General features: G+C 44.6%; 1 protein-coding gene across 4 annotated transcripts in view; it reads right to left on the minus strand.

The window, feature by feature from the left end:
• Positions 1-23,232, minus strand: part of ADAM19 (ADAM metallopeptidase domain 19) — a 123,330-nt gene that overhangs the window by 37,930 nt on the left and 62,168 nt on the right. For 3 of the 4 annotated variants that reach the window (XM_056517351.1, XM_056517352.1, XM_056517353.1), the window contains 5 exons: positions 22,934-23,010; positions 20,365-20,548; positions 12,641-12,706; positions 9,831-9,902; positions 6,587-6,753 (listed from right to left, as the gene is read on the minus strand). In XM_056517351.1, coding sequence (XP_056373326.1) covers positions 6,587-6,753; positions 9,831-9,902; positions 12,641-12,706; positions 20,365-20,548; positions 22,934-23,010 — 566 coding nt within the window. Of the gene's footprint in view, positions 1-6,586; positions 6,754-9,830; positions 9,903-12,640; positions 12,778-20,364; positions 20,549-22,933; positions 23,011-23,232 lie in introns of those variants that run through there. The other variant, XM_056517354.1, reaches the window with a different exon arrangement.

Genomic DNA, 23,232 nt, shown 5'->3' on the forward strand with positions numbered 1-23,232 from the left:
CAGGTGAGTATAACTTCCTATACTTTATATTGCACGGATCCCTCAACGTACAATGGTTTCAACAAACGATGGTTCATTTGGAACGCATTACCGTCGTATGTTGAGGGACCACTGTATTAGGATCAGAATTTCCTGACATGGAATGCTGCAACATATTCCACTGTGCAGTCATACTATGAGATACAGGGAATATATGGGCATACATATACTCAAAAGGAGACTTGAGCCCCTGCCCCCCCCAAATGTCTGCGCACGTCCCTTATGAAATACATCGATTTTAGGCTCCCACTGTACATAAAATATATGCTGTATGGTATGATTTTTTTCTTTTTTTTTTAACCATCTGACTTTGCATAAGAAAAGATGTCCGATGCTGGAAATGCACTTAAAGGGGTACTCCGGTGGAAAACTTTTTATTTATTTATTTATTTTTTTTAAATCAACTGGTGCCAGAAAGTTAAACAGATTTGTAAATGACTTCTATTTAAAAATCTTAATCCTTCCAGTACTTATTAGCTTCTGAATACTACAGAGTAAATGCTTTTCTTTTTGGAACACAGAGCTCTCTGCTGACATCACGAGCACAGTGCTCTCTGCTGACATCTTTGTCCATTTTAGGAACTGTCCAGAGCAGCATATGTTTGCTATGAGGATTTTCTCCTACTCTGGACCGTTCTTAAAATGGACAGAGATGTCAGCAGAGAGCTCTGTGTTCCAAAAAGAAAAGAATTTCCTCTGTAGTATTCAGAAGCTAATAAGTACTGGAAGGATTAAAATTTTTTAATAGAAGTAATTTACAAATCTGTTTCACTTTCTGGCACCAGTTGATAAAAAAAAAAAAATATATATATATATATGTTTTCCACCGGAGTACCCCTTTAAAACTTGCTTTATTTGCTTGACAGGAGTCACAGTACAGGTAAGGAACGTCTGACGCGAAACGCGTTTCGCGTCAGACGTTCCTTACCTGTACTGTGACTCCTGTCAAGCAAATAAAGCAAGTTTTAAGTGCATTTCCACATTTTTTCTTATCGATTGTTCTTGTGAAGCCGGGACCGGCGCAGTTGCGCATTTGGAGGTAGTTGGTGCAGAGCAGACAGCTTCATTTCTTTGCAGTATCTGACTTTGTATATGGTATATTGTAGTTCTTTGCAGTTCCATATCACAAAACAATGGTGTACTGACAAAGACCGGCATACCAAAAGCCAAAAACATCCAATTCTGACCTCTGTTGGATGATGGAAACACTACAGGGGGGGGGAAGTTTGATGTGTATGCGGAGGCGTCCCCGGTGCATGCGCAGAATGTAGGGTGCCATTGTGATGGGGACAGAACGATATGTAAATATGAATAATATAAGGGGGAACTGAAAATCTGTCACCGTAAATCTAGTCTGGATAAGGGGGTAACTAATAAACCGATGACAAGTTTAACCCTCTCCGTCCTGCTGTTGCACTCATCCTATGTATAAAGCAGCGTCCTCTTCCGCCCCCATGTTATGTGCCCCAGTGCCGAAATCCTTTGCATTACAATGTACCAGGCTAGGAGGTTACGGCACTTAGACAGGGATGCCAATGCTATTATGTAACTGGGGGAAATTTAGAGATTTCCTCGCTTCAGGCGGAATACCATCAGACGACAGCAATGTAAGAACCCAGCGCTTACTATTCTGTTAGTATGATTTGTAGCTTTTATGTAGTTTATTGCTTATAAGTCATATAACTGGAAGGATTAGAATTTTTAAATAGTACCCCTTTAAAGCCTTTAAAGGACTTACTGACTTTTCACCTACTGCAGATAACAGGGGAAAGCGTGATCAGGCATGTCGTATTTCAATAGCCAATCCAATGATTTGTTCTTGGGGAGATAAGCCACCAGAGGTGTCTGGCAGCAGCTTTCTCCCCTCTCCCTATTAAGAATATATGCGTGCGTGCGTGTGTGTCGGGGGGGTTATCGGAAGATATCATAGCGATGTCCACAAAATATAGTCACACGTAACCAATTCCATCTGCCGTCTAGTTTTGCAATGATAAAATAAAAAATCCTCATATTATCTTAATTTTTCTTAATTTTTTTATTGACTTTTTATTTTATTTATTTATTTATTTTTTATGGGGTTATCCAGGAAAAAAACTTTTTTTTATATATATATCAACTGGCTCCAGAAAGTTAAACAGATTTGTAAATTACTTCTATTAAAAAATCTTAATCCTTTCAGTACTTATGAGCTTCTGAAGTTAAGGTTGTTCTTTTCTGTCTAAGTGCTCTCTGATGACACCTGTCTCTGGAACCGCCCAGTTTAGAAGCAAATCCCCATAGCAAACCTCCTCTAAACTGGGCGGTTCCCGAGACACGTGTAATCAGAGAGCACTTAGACAGAAAAGAACAACCTTAACTTCAGAAGCTCATAAGTACTGAAAGGATTAAGATTTTTTAATAGAAGTAATTTACAAATCTGTTTAACTTTCTGGAGCCAGTTGATATATCTATATATATATATATATATATATATATATATATATATATATATATATATATAAAAGTTTCTTCCTGGAATACCCATTTAATTTTTGGGCTGCATCAGTGCTTCAAGGGGTTGTCCCAACTCGCAAAGTTATCCCCTATCCGCTGTTCTCTATGCAGTAGCTCTCATCGAAAATAAATGGCGTGGAAACCGTATGTGTGACCCGTAGCTCTATTCTGCCAGGAGACTTGGGTATTAAAGAAGAAGTCTCACGCCGGGGGGCAACAACGCCCCCTCCATATATCTCAATGGGAGAGCCAAAGGTGGCTGAACAGCTCTCCCATAGAGATATAGGCAGGGGGCGTGGAGGCCCCCGGTTCGGGCTGGGGTCGTGACGCACCATTCTGTGGGAGAGCAGGGGCTCCGTACAGACGATCGCGGGGGGTCCACAGCTCTCGGACCCCCGAGATCTAACACTTATCCTGTGTCTATTGACACAACATTGTGCTGTGTAGGAAATCCAATTGTAGTGTATGGTGAGGGTTCAGTATTGGCACAGTATCAAGTCAGTCTCTTGACTCCACCTACATTGTGTACTTTGATCTATTCTTAGAATTTTGAGGACGATTTATTTTAATGGTTAGAATTAAAGGTTACCGTATTTATCGGCGTATAACACGCACTGGTGTAAAACACGCACCCTCATTTTAACAGGAAAATCTGAGTAAAAAATAAATAAATGTAAAAGTAATGACTTGGAAGCTCTGAACTTAAAGGAGTAGTCCAGTGGTGACCCAGTGGTGAACAACTTATCCCCTATCCTAAGGATAGGGGATAAGTTTCAGATCGCGAGGGATCCGACCGCTGGGGCCCCCTGCGATCTCCTGTACGGAGCCCCGACAGCCCACGGGAAGGGGGCGTGTCGACCTCCGCACGAAGCGGCGGCCGACACGCCCCCTCAATACAACTCTATGGCAGAGCCGAAGTGCTGCCTTCGGCAATCTCCAGCTCTGCCATAGAGATGTATTGAGGGGGCGTGTCGGCCGCCGCTTCGTGCGGGGGTCGACACCCGCTATCTGGCCGGAGAGCCTGGCCCCCGTACAGGAGATCGCAGGGGGCCCCAGCGGTCGGACCCCCCGCGATCTCAAACTTATCCCCTATCCTTAGGATAGGGGATAAGTTTTTCACCACTGGACTACCCCTTTAATGGTGGAACAATATATTTTTCCCCCGACAAAGTAGTATACCACGGTTTTAGGCCACGGTTATATTGATCTATGTTATCTGGGCTTGATTGCTCAGGGCTGCAATCACAGCTTCAGCAATCACAGCCTTCAGCAGTTACAGAGCCGGGGAAGACGCTGAGGATCAGGTAAGACCTCGGGCTTCGCCATCAACCCATCTCCACCCCAGGATCACCGGTACATCGCGGAGGGGGAGATGGGTCCACTAGACACCAGGGATGACCGGCAAGTAGTGTTTAAATGCTGTGATCACAATTGATCACGGCATTTAACCGTTTCAATGACGGACCTCGGAATGATGTCCGTCATTACCGGCAGATGTTAGCTGCTGATAGCAGCGGGCATCTGCCGGTCATGACACGCCCCGACTCGCGGGCCTGCGCCATATTCTCCTCACCGGATACAAGTACAGTGGTCCCTCAACATACGATGGTAATCCGTTCCAAATGGACCATCGTTTGTTGAAACCATCGTATGTTGAGGGATCCGTGCAATGTAAAATATAGGACAGTGGTCTCCAGCCTGCGGGCCTCCAGATGTTGCAAAACTACAACTCCCAGCATGCCCAGACAGCCGTTGGCTGTCAGGGCATGCTGGGAGTTGTAGTTTTGCTACATCTGGAGGTCCGCAGGTTGAAGACCACTGGTAGAGGAAGTTCCACTCACCGGTCCCCGCCACTCCGGACCGTCACCGCTGCCAGGGATGTCGCCTTCCATCGATGTCGCCGCGTCCCCGACGCTCCGGTAAGGCCTCTGCTTCCCCGGCATCCTCGCTCTCGGTCGCCGCCATCACGTGACTATGCACGCCGCTCCTATTGGATGACGGGACGGCGTGCGCAGGGACGTGATGACGACGATGGAGAGCGCCGACGATGCAGGGGATCCCGAAGAGGACGCGCCGGAGCCCCGAGGACAGCTGAAGCAGTCTGTGCTGCCGGATAGCCGTTTATGCGATGGCCCCGACATACAAAAGCATCATATGTTGATGCTGCCTTCAACATGCAATGGCCTCTGAGAGACCATCGTATGGGGAAATGATCGTATGTCGGGGCCATCAGTGGTCGGGGGGTCACTGTATGTCTTGGGTCGGGAAAGGTTATTCACGGGTCGGGAAGGGGTTAATCAGGTCGGGAAGGGGTTAATCACTTTTACACATAAGGACTTTTTTTTTTTACACATAAGGCGGGGCACATTAAGAGGCCTGTACCCCTACCTCCTTTGGTACCAATGCCGGGGCTGGAGTGAGGTAATCTCCCGCCTCCTGGCATCAGAGAGGGTGCGCGAGAGCCCTGTGCAGGGGAAGCCTGCGCAGCTCCTCGCAGCTTCACAGGACCGGCGCATAACACGGATTCAGAGCATATCGGCGTATAACACGCATTATCGGCCTATAACAAGCATTATCGGCCTATAACACGCATTATCGGCCTATAACACGCATTATCGGCCTATAACAAGCATTATCGGCCTATAACAAGCATTATCGGCCTATAACAAGCATTATCGGCCTATAACAAGCATTATCGGCCTATAACACGCATTATCGGCCTATAACACGCATTATCGGCCTATAACACGCATTATCGGCCTATAACACGCATTATCGGCCTATAACAAGCATTATCGGCCTATAACACGCATTATCGGCCTATAACACGCATTATCGGCCTATAACACGCATTATCGGCCTATAACACGCATTATCGGCCTAAAACAAGCATTATCGGCCTATAACACGCATTATCGGCCTATAACACGCATTATCGGCCTATAACACGCATTATCGGCCTATAACACGCATTATCGGCCTATAACACGCATTATCGGCCGTATAACACGCATTATCGCCGTATAACACGCATTATCGCCGTATAACACGCATTATCGGCGTATAACACGCATTATCGGCCTATAACACGCATTATCGGCGTATAACACGCATTATCGGCCTATAACACGCATTATCGGCGTATAACATGCATTATCGGCCTATAACACGCATTATCGGCGTATAACATGGCATCAGAGAGGGTGCGTGAGAGCCCTGTGCAGGGGAAGCCTGCGCAGCTCCTCGCAGCTTCACAGGACTGGCGCATAACACGGATTCAGAGCATATTGGCGTATAACACGCATTATCGGCGTATAACACGCATTATCGGCGTATAACACGCATTATCGCCGTATAACACGCATTATCGGCGTATAACACGCATTATTCGCCTATAACACGCATTATCGGCGTATAACACGCATTATCGGCCTATAACACGCATTATCGGCGTATAACACGCATTATCGGCGTATAACACGCATTATCGGCGTATAACACGCATTATCGGCGTATAACACGCATTATCGGCCTATAACACGCATTATCGGCCTATAACACGCATTATCGGCGTATAACACGCATTATCGGCGTATAACACGCATTATCGGCGTATAACACGCATTATCGTCCTATAACACGCATTATCGGCGTATAACACGCATTATCGGCGTATAACACGCATTATCGGCGTATAACAGGCAATATCGGCCTATAACACGCATTATCGGCCTATAACACGCATTATCGCCGTATAACACGCAGGTAGTGTTTCTGGCTGATATTTTTAGTTTGCAAACTGTGTGTTATACACCGATAAATACGGTATTTTTAAATATTACTCCTGCTGTGAAATTCTATACAGGAGCTTACCATCCATGCACCCACATGTGCCGCCATGTTTATGCTATAAACTGGAGAATCAAACCACTGAATATAATGTGCGGGCCACAGAAGGTGTCAGGGGCCACATCTAAGGCCCCTATAATGTTGTAGCCGACCATCACTGCTCTAATATCATGGTTGTGCTGTGATAAGGTGGTGATGTCCTTACGTTATGAGCTGCGCATTGTCATGCGGGGTCTTCGATAGGACCTTACTTCTCCAAGACAGAAAGGCACGTAAGGTGACGTATGGATTTTCCGACACATTGCACTTATCTCCTGTTGTCCAGACCTCCAGTCCCACCAGCGCAATGCGGATCTTCAGAGCCCTGTAAAACTGGACAGAGAGTGTGAGAAAGATCAGAACTTTGAAAGTCTCTGCTTGAAAGGAAAATGGATATTCCAAATAAATTACATACTGATTCACATATACAATATATCTACTTTATGTTTGCATAAAAAAATTGACAAGTTTTTACTTTTGGAAGACACCAGAGGGCTTCAAAGTTCCGCAGCAATTTTCCAATTTTTCTCAAGATTTTCAAAATCTTAATTTTTCAGGGCCCAGTTCAGGTTGGAAGTGGATTTTAAGGGTCTTCATATTAGAAATACCCCATAAATGACCCCATTATAAAAACTGCACCCCCCAAAGTATTCAAAATGACATTCAGTAAGTGTGTTAACCCTTTAGGTGTTTCACAGGAATAGCAGCAAAGTGAAGGAGAAAATTCTAAATCTTCATTTTTTACACTCGCATTTTCTTGTAGACCCAATTTTTGAATTTTTACAAGGGGTAAAAGGAGAGAAATCACCCTAAAATTTGTAACCCAATTTCTCTCGAGTAAGTAAACACCTCATATGTCTATGTAAAGTGTTCGGCGGGCGCAGTAGAGGGCTCAGAAGGGAAGGAGCGACAATGGGATTTTGGAGAGTTAGTTTTTCTGAAAGGGTTTTTGGGGGGCATGTCCCATTTAGGAAGCCCCTATGGTGCCAGAACAGTGGACCCCCCCCACATGTGACCCCATTTTGGAAACTATACCCCTCATGGAATTTAATAAGGGGTGCAGTGAGCATTTACACCCCACTGGCGTTTGACAGATATTTGAAACAGTGGACTGTGCAAATCAAAAATTTTATTTTTCATTTTCACAGACCACTGTTCCAAAAATCTGTCATACACCAGTGGGGTGTAAATGCTCACTGCACCCCTTATTACATTCTGTGAGGGGTGTAGTTTCCAAAATGGGGTCACATATTGATATTTATTGTTTTGCGTTTGTCAGAACTGCTGTAACAATCAGCCACCCCTGTGCAAATCGCCTCAAATGTACATGGCGCACTCTCCCTTCTGGGCCTTGTTGTGCGCCCCCAGAGCACTTTGCGCCCACATATGGGGTATCTCCGTACTCGGGAGAAATTGCATTACAAATTTAGAGGGTCTTTTTTCCCTTTTACCTCTTGTGAAAATGGAAAGTATAGGGCAACACCAGCATGTCAGTGCAAAAAATTTATTTTTTTACACTAACATGCTGGTGTAGACCCCAATTTCACCTTTTCATAAGGGGTTAAAGAAGAAAAAGCCCCCCAAAATTTGTAAGGCAATTTCTCCCGAGTACGGCGATACCCCATATGTGTCCCAAAACTGTTGCCCTGAAATACGACAGGGCTCCAAAGTGAGAGAGCGCCATGCGCAAATGAATTTTTCATTTTTTGGGGAGGGGGGGCTGTGTAGGGGTATGTGTATATGTAGTGTTTTTTAATTTTTATTTTAGGTTAGTGTAAGTGTAGAGTAGTGTTCTTAGGGTACAGTCACATGGGCAGAGGTTCACAGCAAGTTTGCCGCTGGAAGTTTGAGCTGCAGCGCAAAATTTGCGCCATCTCAAACTTGCAGCACTGTACATTCACATTGGGGGGAGGGGGAAAACATCCAGCTGTTGCAAACTCCCAGCATGCCCTTTGGCTGTCCGTGCATGCTGGGAGTTGTAGTTTTGCAACAGCTGGAGGAACACTGGTTTGGAAACACTAAGTTAAGTAATAAACTTTCAAGTGTTTTGCAACCAAACTTAGTGTTTCCAAACCAGTGTGCCTCCAGCTGTTGCAAAACTACAACTCCCAGCATGCATGGTCTGTCAGTGCATGCTGGGAGTTATAGTTTTGCAACAATTGCAACAGCTGGAGGCACTGAGGTAGGAAACGGACAATGTTTCCCAACTAGTGTGCCTCCAGTTGTTGCAAAACTACAACTCCCAGCATGCCCAGACTGTCCAGGCATGCTGGAAGTTGTAGTTCGGCAATATCTGAAGGATCAGATGTTGCCGAACTACAACTTCCAGCATGCTTGGGCAGTCTGGGCATGCTGGGAGTTGTAGTTTTGCAACATCTGGAGGTCCACAGTTTGGAGACCACTGTATAATGGTCTCCAATCTGTGCTCTTCCAGATGTTAGAGAACTACAACTCCCAGCATGCCTGGACAGACTGAGCATGCTGAGATTTGTAGTTTTGCAACATCTGGAAGAGCACAGATTGGAGACCATTATACAGTGGTCTCCAAACTGTGGGCCTCCAGATGTTGCAAAACTACAACTCCCAGCATGCCCAGAAAGCCAAAGGCTGTCTGGGCATGCTGGGAGTTGCAGTTTTGAAACTCTCAGAGGCAGCAGTGAGATGCATGGAGCATGGAGGACGCCGGGACCGCTCGGGACACCGCTCGGACGGGTAAGTGACGCCGGGGGACGGGTCAGGGACACTTAACAGAGCGGTGTGTGTCCCGATCCCCGTGATCGGGACTCACACACCGCGCTGCTAAGTATTTTCATAGCGAAACGCTGCTATCAGCTAGTCAGATTTGACCAGCTGATAGCAGCGATCGCTGGGGGGGGGGTGGGGGATGAAACCCCCCGTGGTCGCACGGTAAGATGGCTGGCTATCAGTGATAGCCACCATCTTTACGGGCGCTGCGGGATGCCGCGAGTAGCGGCAGTAATGTTCATGACGTACCTGTATGTCATGGGTCGGGAACACCTTGCCATCCATGACGTACAGGTATGTCATAGGTCGGGAAGGGGTTAAATTAGTTTTTACCTGCTCTAGCCGGCCCCCGCCACGGGAACTGACCCGAGCAGATAATCGCATGTTTTCCCGGGGGGGCCGTATCGCCATATCGCAAAAAGCAAAAATCGCGATTCGATTGCTTTTGCGATATATCCTGCAGCCCTTGACAAAGGCTATTGCCGAAACGTTGCATTTCACTTGGGAATAACACAACCAGCTTTTTTGATCCAATACCTACTTGGGCGGTGATTTGTTGGAATTGCTATATATATATATATATATATATATATATATATATATATATATATACACACATAAAATCGTAAAACACTAAAACAAAAATCCACTATAAGATCTTGTACCTTATCTATATAGTTGGTAACTTCCAGCATTTTGCGCTGAGTTCGTTCCAAGTCGTAATCATGTTTCTGGTACTGGATGTGGAAAACACAAAATAAATGTAAATTAAATATTTAAATATATATATATATATATATATATATATATATATATATATACACACACACACACACACTTTATAGACATAGCTGTCAAGTCCAGCAGATATGTACGGGTACAGAGATTGCGCTAGTAAGCAATAAGACATGAAAAACCTCAGGCGTAATGCGCTTTCTTATATGAATACTACAAAATGCAAATAGATTTATGACACATTGGGACTTTACACATTGCGGTTTCAATTTATCGACCCCCTTACACCAAGCACTTGTGTATGTGAGGAGCCACACATACACTGTATGAATGGATGCTTTCTTTACATTTGCTGGTCCAGATGCTCTTCTACCCTTGCCAGTGAATGTACTATGCTTCATAGATCAGTGTTTCCCAACCAGGGTGCCTCCAGCTGTTGCAAAACAACAACTCCCAGCATGCCCGGACAGCCTTTGGCTGTCCGGGCATGCTGGGAGTTGAAGTTTTGCAAGAGCTGAAGGTACCCTGGTTGGGAAACACTGGTTTAACATGACAAATGTACTGCAAAAAGGTTTGACATTGATTTTACACATTGCATGGTGGAAACACCTGTAAAGGGGTACACCGCCCCTGAACATCTTATCTCCTATCCAAAGGATAGGGGATAAAATGTATGATCGGCCACTGGGACCCCCGTGATCTCCGGAGCGGAACCCCTTAATCCAAAGCACGGAGCGAACTCCACTCCGTGTCGGATGATGGGCGACCACTGCTGTCGGGCCCCCTCCATAGACATGAATGGAGAGGGACATCACAAACGCAGAAGTCCCAAGTTTCCATGTTCAGTGCATCCGTGGTGCGGGCCCGGAGATGGAGGGAGTGCCATCGTCAGGATCCCCCCGAGATCATATATCTTATCCCCTATCCTATAAATAGGAAATAAGATGTTTAGGGGCAAAGTACCCCTTTAACTCCCGCAATGTGAAAGAAATAAGTGTACAAAACATTACAACATCCTGTGGCCAGGTATTCAATTAGAGTAAGAGTAGGACAGACTAGCATTACAGTAGAGCAGCATAAGAGGAGAGTAGTAATGTAAATTAGTGGTAGAACAGTAGAGCAGCAATAGTAGTACTACAATAGTAAAGTATTAGCTGTAGAGTAATTGTAGTAAGGTAGTAGTAGTAGCAGTAGTAGAGAAGAGTAGCAGAGTAGACGTGATAGTAAAGTAGTGGTAGAGAAGTAGAAGTAATAGAGTAGTAGTAAAATAATAGTATTAGAGTAAAGTAGTGGTAAAAGTGTAGAATAGAGCTGTAGTAGTAGTAGAACAGAAGGGTAGTAGCAGTAGAGGGCTGGTCCTGCTAATGGAAACAATGTTCCTGATGAAAAGTGCAGGAACTCCGTTCCCACGCGTTCCTGCAGGACTTGAGCCCTGGTAGTAGTAGTAGAATAGCAGTAGAGAAGATTATTTGCATAGAAGTGAGAGTAGAGTAGAGGTAGAGTAATAGAAGTAATAGAATAGTAGTAAAGTAATAGAATTGGAGTAAAGTAGTGGTTTAAGAGTAGAATGGAACTGTAGTAGTAGTAGTAGTAGTAGTAGAACAGAAGAGTAGTAGCAGTAGAGTAGTAGTAGTAGTATAGCGGTAGAGAAGAGTATTAGCGTATGAAGTGAGAGTAGAGTAGTGGTAGAGTAGTAGAAGTAATAGAATAGTAGTAAAGTAATAGAATTGGAGTAAAGTAGTGGTTTAAGAGTAGAATAGAGCTGTAGTAGTAGTAGAACAGAAGAGTAGTAGTAGTAGTATAACAGTAGAGAAGAGTATTAGTGTAGAAGTGAGAGAAGAGTAGTGGTAGAGTAGTAGAAGTAATAGAATAGTAGTAAAGTAATAGAATTAGAATAAAGTAGTGGTTTAAAAGTAGAGTAAAGCTGTAGTAGTAGTAGTAGTAGTACTATAGCGGTAGAGAAGAGTATTAGCGTATGAAGTGAGAGAAGAGTAGTGGTAGAGTAGTAGAAGTAATAGAATAGTAGTAAAGTAATAGAATTAGAATAAAGTAGTGGTTTAAAAGTAGAATAGAGCTGTAGTAGTAGTAGAACAGAAGAGTAGTAGTAGTAGTATAGTAGAAGAGAAGAGTATTAGCGTAAAAGTGAGAGTAGAGTAGTGGTAGAGTAGTAGAAGTAATAGAATAGTAGTAAAGTAATAGAATTAGAGTAAAGTAGTGGTTTAAGAGTAGAATAGAGCTGTAGTAGTAGAACAGAAGAGTAGTAGCAGTAGAGTAGTAGTAGTAGTAGAATAGCAGTAGAGAAGAGTAGTAGAAGTAATAGAGTGAAAGAGTACAGTAGTGGTAGAGTAGAGTAGTGGAAGTAATAGAACAGTAGTAAAGTAACGGTAGTAGAGTGAAGTAGTGGTAGCAGAGTAGATTAATACAGTAGTAGTATTAGTTGAGTAGTTTTAGAATAGTAAAGCAGTAGAGGTGTTGTAGTAGCAGAATAGCAGAAGTAAATTAGTAGTAGAGTAGTAGTATAGTAGAGCAGTGTAGTAGTATAGTAGAGCAGTGTAGTAGTATAGTAGAGCAGTGTAGTAGTATAGTAGAGCAGTGTAGTAGTATAGTAGAGCAGTGTAGTAGTAGTAGACAAAAGTAGTATTATAATATAATAAGAGTGAAAGAGTAGAGTAGTTCTAGAATAGAATAGTAAACGTAGTAGAATAGTAGTGATAATAGTTTTAACACCAAACTGCGTTACCTCAGCATAGTCGGCGACCAGGTAGAGTTCCACACATCTGTCCCCTTCCACATCATCTCTCCTCACCTGCAGGACACACAAGAGGTCTGCTTCCATACCGCAGTAATGATAGGAATTTAAAGAGGTACAGGAACAGGCTATGAAAAGTAATGAGTATGAGGAGACGGCAACGCAAGGGACGCTACATAAAGTCCTTGCAGTGTCCTCTTTGAACATGAACATTGGCCCTGATTTACTATAATCCGAGTGTTCTTTCCGGAGTCTTTAGATTTCACTCCTCTTTTTATGTGTCGCACGTGTCGGTTCATTTTCTGTTGCATGTTTTTTTTTTTTTGTGTCACACGGGAAAATGTGTTGCACATACTCCGAGTTAAAAGAAAAAAACTAAAAAAACATGGGTATAGAATACAAATCATCAATAGCATGTGCCAAACCACACAAGCAAAACACAAGATTTAAAGGGAGTAAAGTAACAAAACAGAACTAAAAAAATTAAATGGACTTAGACCATCTAATATAGGAGTTTAAAGGGGTACTCCGGTGCTTAAACATCTTATCCCCTATCCAAAGGAGCTGGGGACGCCCGGGATCATGCACGCGGCACCCCGCTTGTAATCAGTGCCCGGAGCGTGTTCGCTCCAGGACTGATTACCGGCGACCGCAGGGCCGGCGGCGTGTGACGTCACGCCTCCACCCCTGTGTGACTTCACGCTCCGCCCCTCAATGCAAGCCGACGGGAGGGGGCGTGATAGCTATCACGCCCCCTCCCGTAGGCTTGCATTGAGGGGCGAAACGTGACGTCACACGGGGGCGGAGCCGTGACGTCACATGCCACCCGCCCTGTGGTCGACCATAATCAGACCCGGAGCGAACACGCTCCGGGTCTGATTACAAACAGGGTGCCGCGTGCATGATCCCGGGGGTCCCCAGCGGCGGGACTCCCGCGATCAGGCATCTTATCCCCTATCCTTTGGATAGGGGATAAGATGTTTAAGCACTGGAGTACCCCTTTAAACCCCTCCCCCCCTCCCCCACAAAAAAAATAAAAATTATATATATATATATATATATATATATATACAATTAATGGCATATTTTTGAGTTTACAATGCATTGCATATTCTAAAAAACCTTGTGTAGAACTGTAAAACAATGGAAAAAAAAAAATATATATATATAGTTTAAGCACTCCCCACCATGTTAAAGGGGTACTCCGGTGGTCAACGTGTTTTTCCATTTTTGACTTACCCTATTTGTTCTGTTTCATTTCTATTCTTGTTGTTTAGCCTACTCTTATTTCCGTTCTTTGTTGTCTTGTTATCCCCCACTTTGTTTTCCTATCTTTGCTTCTATTTCCTGTTTCTTGCTGTGCTGAAAACTACAAATCCCAGCATGCCACATGCCTTGCTGGTTTGGGGCGGCTCCTTTTTTTTTTTTGTTTGTTTGTTCCGACCTTTACCCACCTTACTATTTTCCCGGGTCAGCCCCCTTATACACAGCAAACTAATATAATCAGCCCTGGTTGGGATACACTGGCATACAGACACAAAAGGGACTACAACTCCCAGCATGTGTCATTCAGGAGTCTTCAGTCTGTGGTATAACACCAGCATGCTGCCTCTGTAGTCTCCTGGGGGTTGTAGTTCACCACACCTCTGTAGGGCATACACCAGTGTTTCCCAACCAGGGTGCATCCAGCTGTTGAAAAACTACAACTGCCAGCATGCCCTCACAGCCTTTGTGCATGCTAGGAGTTGTAGTTTTGCAACAGCTGGAGGCACACTGGTTGGGAAACACTGGTGTAACATGATGTGTATGCTGAATAGGCTAGGACAGTGTTTCCCAACCAGTGTACCTCCAGCTGTTGCAAATCTACAACTCCCAGCATGCCCAAAGTCTGTCAGGGCATGCTGGGAGTTGTAGTTTTGCAACAACTGGAGGCACACTGGTTTGTAAACACTAGCATACACACACACACACACACACAACAGGGACTACAACTCCCAGCATGTGTCATTCAGGAGTCCCCCCCCTCTCCCCCTTCACATATAGGGGGAGATTTATCAAAATCTGTACAGAGGAAAACTTGCCCAGTTGCCCATAGCAACCAATCAGCTCGCTTCTTTCATTTTTATGAAGGCCTGTGAAAAATGAAAGCAGCAAGCTGATTGGTTGCTATGGGCAACTGGGCAAGTTTTCCTCTGCACAGGTTTTGATAAATCTCCCCCATAGAGATCATTCCCAGTATGAGATTTATTCCCCTGCAGTCCATACATCCCCAGCCCGCGCACCTTCTCATCCTCCCCTTCAGATAACACTTATCTTCTCTGTGTTCGGCTGGGTTCACACCACGTTTTTCAAATACGGTAACCGTACACGGTTTTCTGCAAAAAAACGTATACGACTGTATCCGAAACCGTATGCATAGAGAATGCATTGTAAACCGTATTCCAAATGTTGTGTACGGTGGCATCCGTTTTGCCTCGGAGACGGTTTTGCCGATTTTTCAACCGTAGGCAAAAACGCTGTCGACCACGTTTTTGCCTCCGGTTGGAAAACCGTATGCGAACCGTATGCGGTTCTTTTAACATTGTTGTCTATGAGAACCGTACACAGAATTTCAGAATACGGTTGCACACGGTTTTTCTAATCCGTTTTTGGAGTTGACACATGCGCAGATTGGAATTTCAATAGAACAATAGTAACTTTATTAAATTGCTGGAAAACTAATTCCAACAAAATAGCAAAACCGTTGGCAAAAACTGATGCAAACGGATAGAACCGTACGGGGAAAAACCGTATACATTTTAATTTGGAGTCATACGGTTGTATACGGTTGCATACGTTTTTTGTCATACGGTTTTTTAGCGGAAAACCGTATACGGTAACCGTATTTGAAAAACATGGTGTGAACCCAGCCTTCCTTCTCCTGTGCAGACCTGTGTCCTCAGAATACAGAGCAGTGGGGAGGGGAGGAGCTGTGTACTCAGCTGGATGAGATGAGGGGGCGTGGCTTATTCCTCTCATGCAGACAGAGGAAAAAAAAAGTGCTGTGACATCTTGTCCACTACAGAACTTTCTGCCCAACAAACAGGTAAGAAAAAGACACACATAATGCCAAAACATATAACACATGTATATTGCAAAAAAACTAAACTTACAAAGAAGATGCCATATAGTCAAAAAAATTAACCACCGGAGTACCCCTTTAAGCTGTGCCATTGCCAAAATCACTCGCTTTTGGTAGTCTTTACACATCCTCTTGGCTGTCGGTTATTCTGCGAGCCAAACTCACGCTTTTTCAGGAGTGATTTTGGAAGTACTCCGAGTAATTTCAGCTTTTTGTCTGGAACACGCCCATTTTTTGGTTAACCACGCCCATTTTCTTGTAATAAAAAAAAAACCACTCTGAGTGTTTTCAAAGGTGTAGGTTGTGCAGTGTAAAATTTGGGCGCAGAATTAGTCGCACAGATGGTGCGCCAAAAATTTCGGTGCATAAACAGAGAAAAAAAGTCGGTTGGACTTTAGTAAATCAGGGCCATCGTGTTTTCATTGACATTCGGCATATGCTGTATGTCCACAGGATAAATCAGTGTTTCCCAAACAGGGTGCCTCCAGCTGCTGCAAAACTACAACTCCCAGCATGCCCGGACAGCCAAAGGCTGTCCGGGCATGCTGGAAGTTGTAGTTTTGGAACAGCAGGAGGCACACAAGTATAAATAATTGTCCCCTAGTATAGACACTAGTGTACAGAGTAGGGATATCGGCCGATATTCACGATTTTGGACGTTATCGGTATCAGCAATTACCTTGCCGATAATCCGATAATGCCCCGCACCGCGCCGCCCCGGCCAGAGACCGCCGCTGCCCCATTGCCTCCCCCATCCCCGGTTTTATAATTACTTGTTCCCGGGGCCCGGGGTCCGCGCTACTTCTGGCTCCTGTGCGCTGCGCAATGACGAGTGACGTCCTCAACGCGACGTCACCGTCAGTGCGCACAGTGACAGCTCAGGACGCCGCAGACCCCGGGAACAGGTAATTATAAAACCGGGGATGGGGGAGGCAATGGGGCGGCGGCGGTGGTTGGACTAAGGACAGGCAGGGGGAGAGAAGCGGGTGGCGGCGGCTGTCTCTGGTCCCGCAAAAGCGGCTGCAGTTCATTGATTTAAAGCGCCCGCTTTAAATCAATGATCTGCAGCCGCTTTTTCGGGAACCGAAAAATACCGGAATATCGGTATAAGTTATCGGCTATCGGCCTGAAAGGTCACAGATTATCGGTATCGGCCCTAAAAAAACGATATGGGTCGATCCCTAGTACAGAGTGTGCATCACTTCCAGCCTGCAGAGAGTAGATTTAGCTGAGGACATGGAATAACATAGGACGGACAGATGTTACATCTCTGAAATATACACGACCAGAGATCTCCTAGACCGGGACACTACGGACGACTCCAAACATCTGTACTGGTGCGCCAGATGGCGGCGTCACGAGGGGGATGTGGTGTGTTTAGATACATCTGCATCCAGAGGCCGTCAGCCCTGGTGTACACCACATAATGGACATCTGCTTCATATATTGATCTCGGGGGAGTTTAAGGAGTTTAAGCGAGGAAGTAACTATTTTGACGGAAATAATGACATCCAGGGGGGGTTATGGATCTTGAGTCTTACAATAACATTGCCTGCTGCTATACGGGGGAGGGGGGGGTAAAAAAAAAAAAAAGACGGTTCCAAATTGTAGACGCTGTTTTCGTAACTGAGAGAACGTAACACCAATTTATTAAAATTAAAGCAGAGAGATGTCTAGACGGTAGTGCAAACTCATGCCAGCATATGCTCAGGTATGGACTCCATGGAGGCCAGTGCCACATGGGTTAATTCACAGATATCTGAATGAAACGGATAAGTGGATCAGCCACGTCAGAGACAGGATCTGAGACAACGCATCACTGAAACAATGGAGTCCATATCCGAGGATATGGTGGCCGCGTCTGGACAGCACTGGTCTACCCCTTGGGTATCAAAGGAAATCACTCCGGACATTAAAGGGGTACTCCGGTGGAAGACTTTTTTTTTTTTTTTTTTTAAATAAACTGGTGCCAGAAAGTTAAACAGATTTGTAAATGACTTCTATTAAAAAATATTTACCCTTCCAGTACTTTTTAGCAGCTGTATGCTACAGAGGAAATTCTTTTCTTTTTGACTTTTTTGTCTTGTCCACAGTGCTCTCTGCTGACACCTGATGCCCGTATCAAGAACTGTCCAGAACAGGAGAAAATCCCCATAGCAAACCTATGCTGCTCTGGACAGTTCCTGACACGGACAGAGGTGTCGGCAGAGAGCAGTGTGGACAAGACAAAAAAAGAAATAAAAAATTAATAGAATTTCATCTGTAGCATACAGCTGCTAAAAAGTACTGGAAGGGTAAATATTTTTTTTAATAGAAGTAATTTACAAATCTGTTTAACTTTCTGGCACCAGTTGATTTAAAAAAAAAAATGTTTTTCACCGGATTACCCCTTTTAGGGTACGTTCACACGCGCGGATTTTTTTAGCGGGTTTTCCACTGCGTATTTGAAAGTGGGCGTGCTCTTCTCGACTGTCCGCTGCCGATTTTCCGCAGCGTAAATTCCGCCGTGGTAAATCTGCTGAGAAGAGGCCGCCCACTTTCAAATACGCACCGGAAAACCTGCTAAAAAATCTGCGCATGTGAACGTACCCTAAGGGTATGTTCACACTTTGGAATATCCGCCTGAAGATATTCGCACGTATTTCCGTCTAAAGAAAGAACACGAGCATTCTTTTAGCAGGTGAATTTTTGCGCCGGAAAATTCCGCCGTTAAAAATTCCGTAGTGTGAAGGGGTCCACCGAATTCCATGTAGAGATTATGTAAGTGTCATTAACACATGTGGGAACTTCAGCAATTTTCCCGCTATGGGTTTGAGCTGTGGAGAGTTTTCCGTGGAAAATCGCCAGCAGAACAATCGCTGTAGATGCCGCAAGTGTGAACGTACCCTTATAGGAGGAGATTTATCAAAACCTGTGCAAAGAAAAAGTTTCCCAGTTGCCCATAGCAACCAATCAGATCGCTTCTTTCATTTTGCAGAGGCCTTGTTAAAAATGAAAGAAGAGAGCTGATTGGTTGCTATGGGCAACACTATGTTTAGATAAAACTTAGATAGTGGGGGATATTTATGAAAACTTGTGTAGAGGAAAAGTTGACCAGTTGCCAAAAACAACCAATCAGATCGCTTCTTTCATTTTTAAGAAGGCCTCTGATCTGATTGGTTGCTATGGGGAACCACACCACTCTTCCTCTACACAGGTTTTGATAAATCTTACCAAAAGTGTCTTTTCATGTTAAAGGGGTACTCCCGTGGAAAACTTTTTTTTTAAATCAACTGGTGCCAGAAAGTTAAACAGATTTGTAAATTACTTATATTAAAAAATCTTAATCCTTCCAGTACTTTTTTGGGGCTGTATACTACAGAGGAAATGCTTTTCTTTTTGGATTTCTCTTCTGTCATGACCACAGTGCTCTCTGCTGACCTCTGTTGTTCATTTTAGGAACTGTCCAGAGCAGCATATGTTTGCTATGGGGATTTTCTCCTGCTCTGGACAGTACTAAAAAGTACTGGAAGGATTAAGATTTTTTAATAGAAGTGATTTACAAATCTGTTTAACTTTCTGGCACCAGTTGATTTAAAAAATAAAAGTTTTCCACGGGAGTACCCCTTTAAAGGGGTACTCCGGTGGAAAACAACTTTTTTCAAATCAACTGGTGCCATAAAGTTAAACAGATTTGTAAATGACTTCTATTAAAAAAAAATCTTAATCCTTCCAGTACTTATCAGCTGCTGTATGCTCCAGAGGAAGTTGTGTAGTTCTTTCCAGTCTGACCACAGTGCTCTCTGCTGACACCTCTGTCCATGTCAGGAACTGTCCTCAGCAGGATTGGTTTGCTATGGGGATTCGCTCCTACTCTGGACAGTTCCTGACACGGAAAGAGGTGCCAGCAGAGAGCACTGTGGTCAGACTGGAAAGAACTACACAACTTCCTCTGGAGCATACAGAAGCTGATAAGTTCTGGAAGGATTAAGATTTTCAATAAAAGTAATTTATAAATCTGATTATTTTACTAGCACCAGCTGATTTGAAAAAAATAAAATAAAATAATAATAATGTTTTTTTTTTTTCCAGCGGAGTACTCCTTTAATGTCCATGGCAATCTGCACCATCATGTTCACTACAGCATAGTCCCTGGACTTCCCAACCTTCCAGGGGAATCCGATTTAGACAAAGACGTTCCATTGAGATCAATGGGATTCTGCTAGAAGCAGAAGGAAGGAAATTCTGTAGTGTGAATGGGTCCATACTGACCCCCTACATACCTCTGGCTTCATTGTTGAATGTTCTATATATATATATATATATATATATATATATACAGAGGTATTCTACTAGTAGTACTTTGCATATATATATATATATATATATATATATATATATATATATATATGTGTTGTCCATTCATACTCTTTTGGCTGCTCTGACATCAGTGTGTAGAGGCGCGACTGCACGTTGGATGTCACGGTGCAATGGACATTGTGCATGGGTCCTATTAGTATAGGACTCATACGTGGCACTGACTGAGTTGTTAGATCAGGGTGGAGCCTATTACCCCCCTTTTTTTTTTTTATAGTGAAGATTGCACCACACTCACCCGATGATGAGGAGGAAGATGATGGTCGGTGAAGTTGGAGACATGTCGCTCGGCAGAGGCTGTGTGTCCACATTTGCCTTTCTCCACTTCCAGATACTCAGCTCTGTAGATGAGATGTCTATGGCGGTCTCCCAGCAATGGTTCCAACACATAACTTGTTCCATTGCTGAGTGTTATAAGACCCCTGCAAACACAAGACTGAACATTTACTCATAGATAGGTGCAGTAATCCTATACATGCATATGAGATTACCGTATATACTCGAGTATAAGCCGATTTTTCGTGCTGAAAACGCCCCCCCCCCCCCCCCCCCCTCGGCTTATACTCGAGTGAACTCTCCGCCTGTCAATCCCTTCTCAGTGGTCTTCAATCTGCAGACCTCCAGATGTTGTAAAACTACAACTCCCAGCATGCCCGGACAGCCGTTCGCTGTCCGGGCATGCTGGGAGTTGTAGTTTTGAAACAACTGGAGGTCCGCAGGTTGAAGACCACTGCGGCCTTCATGACGCCTAGTGACGTTGCCTTGACGACGACGACGCAGCAGACGTCCCTGTGCGTCGTCGTCAAGGCAACGTCACTAGTCTGGGGCCGGCCCGGAGCGGAGAAGAAGAGGGCCTCCCGGTGAAAATGGACAGCCCGGAACGACTAACCGTCCCCACCGGACGGTCCCTGCAGCATAGATGGCCTGGACAAGCTCACCCTTCCTTTCCACCGAGCGGAGGTTGAGTAGAAAACTAAAGGGGGGTTTGGATGATGAAGAAGGCCGCAGTGGTCTTCAATCGGCGGACCTCCAGATGTTTCAAAATTACAACTCCCAGCATGCCCGGACAACCGATGGCTGTCCGGGCATGCTGGGAGTTGTAGTTTTGAAACATCTGGAGGTCCGCAGGTTGAAGACCATTGATTGAAGGGATTGACAGGCAGTGATGATGAAGGGGGGGGGGGGGGGTGATGATGACGGGGGTCTGGATGATGACAAGGGGGGGATGATGATGGGGTGATGATGATGACGGGGGGATGATGATGACATGGGGGGATGATGACGGGGGTGATGAAGATGACGGGGGTGATGATGATGACGGGGGTGATGATGATGACGGAGGTCTGGATGATGACAGGGGGGGATGATGATGACGGGGGTGATGATGATGACGGGGTGATGATGATGACGGGGGTGATGATGATGACGGGGGTGATGATGATGACGGGGGTGATGATGATGACGGGGGTGATGATGATGACGGGGGTGATGATGATGACGACAGGGGGTGATGATGATGACGACAGGGGGTGATGATGATGACAGGGGTGATGATGATGACGGGGGTGATGATGATGACGGGGGTGATGATGATGATGGGGGTCTGGATGATGACGGGGGTCTGGATGATGACGGGGGGGATGATGATGACGGGGGTGATGATGATGACAACGGGGGTGATGATGATGACGGGGGGGATGATGATGACGGGGGTGATGATGATGAAGGGGGTGATGATGATGAAGGGGGTGATGATGATGACAGGGGGGGATGATGATGACAGGGGGGGATGATGATGACGGGGGTGATGATGATGACATGGGGATGATGATGACGGGGTGATGATGATGACGGGGTGATGATGATGACGGGGTGATGATGATGACAGGGGGGATGATGATGACGGGGTGATGATGATGACGGGGGTGATGATGATGACGGGGGTGATGATGATGACGGGGGTGATGATGATGAAGGGGGTGATGATGATGACGGGGGGATAATGATGACGGGGTGATGATGATGACAGGGGTGATGATGATGACGGGGGTGTTAATGATGGGGGTGATGATGATGATGGGGGTGTTAATGATGGGGGTGATGATGATGATGGGGGTGTTAATGATGGGGGTGATGATGATGACGGGGGGGATTATGTATTTCCCACCCTAGGCTTATAGTCGAGTCAATAACTTTTCCTGGGTTTTTGGGGTTGAATTAATGGCCTCAGCTTATATTCGGGTCGGCTTATACTTGAGTATATACGGTATATGAATTATAAACAATATATAGACACCAGCACTAATTCACTGAATGCAACACCATACAACACTCTGAAACACCGCTGGGAAGATGCAATGGATCGCAATGAAAGAAGAGGTAGCAACTATTCATGCAATTCTTCATTCCAATATTACACATTAAATGTTCTTGCGTAGGCCCTTTTCACACTATACATGCATCAGTTTTTAAAGATCTGTTATATGTTCTGTTATGAAAACCCTGAAAATCGTCCAATATACGGCCGTTAAAAAATCCCATTATAGTCTTTGGGATTTTTACATTATCCGTTTTAACCCGTCATAGTCCGTTATTAATAACAGACGTTATTTTGTGACGGGGTGAAAGTAACGGGAGAAATAGTGCATTGCAAGTAAAATACAGTAGTTACAGAAATTGTTACAGACTATTTGTGTGAATTTCATTGAATGTTACTCTAAACTAATATGAAATGAACACAATGTAACCAATACGCTATATGTCAATACATTTACATATAAGACCTATTCCTGCAGTTTTTTATTCACCTTATTCCTGAGCAGGTGCTGACTGCAACACTGGAGTCCATCTGTCCACGCACAGCTCCATGGTAATAGCAGTGGTCCTAGAAAACAAGAGAAATCGTCTTCACATTATTAATGCAGTTTATAGAAACAACACGCAACATGCAAGTGCACGATGGGAAAACATTAAATATAGGCAAGAAACTGCAACCCATCAAGTCATCCTCCTGTCTCTTGGATCCAAAGAAAGGGAGGAATGTATTAAAGGGGTACTCCAGGCCAAAACTTTTTTTTATATATATATATCAACTGGCTCCGGAAAG

Source organism: Hyla sarda, chromosome 4, assembly GCF_029499605.1.
Source record: "Hyla sarda isolate aHylSar1 chromosome 4, aHylSar1.hap1, whole genome shotgun sequence".
Taxonomy (NCBI): Eukaryota; Metazoa; Chordata; class Amphibia; order Anura; family Hylidae; genus Hyla; species Hyla sarda.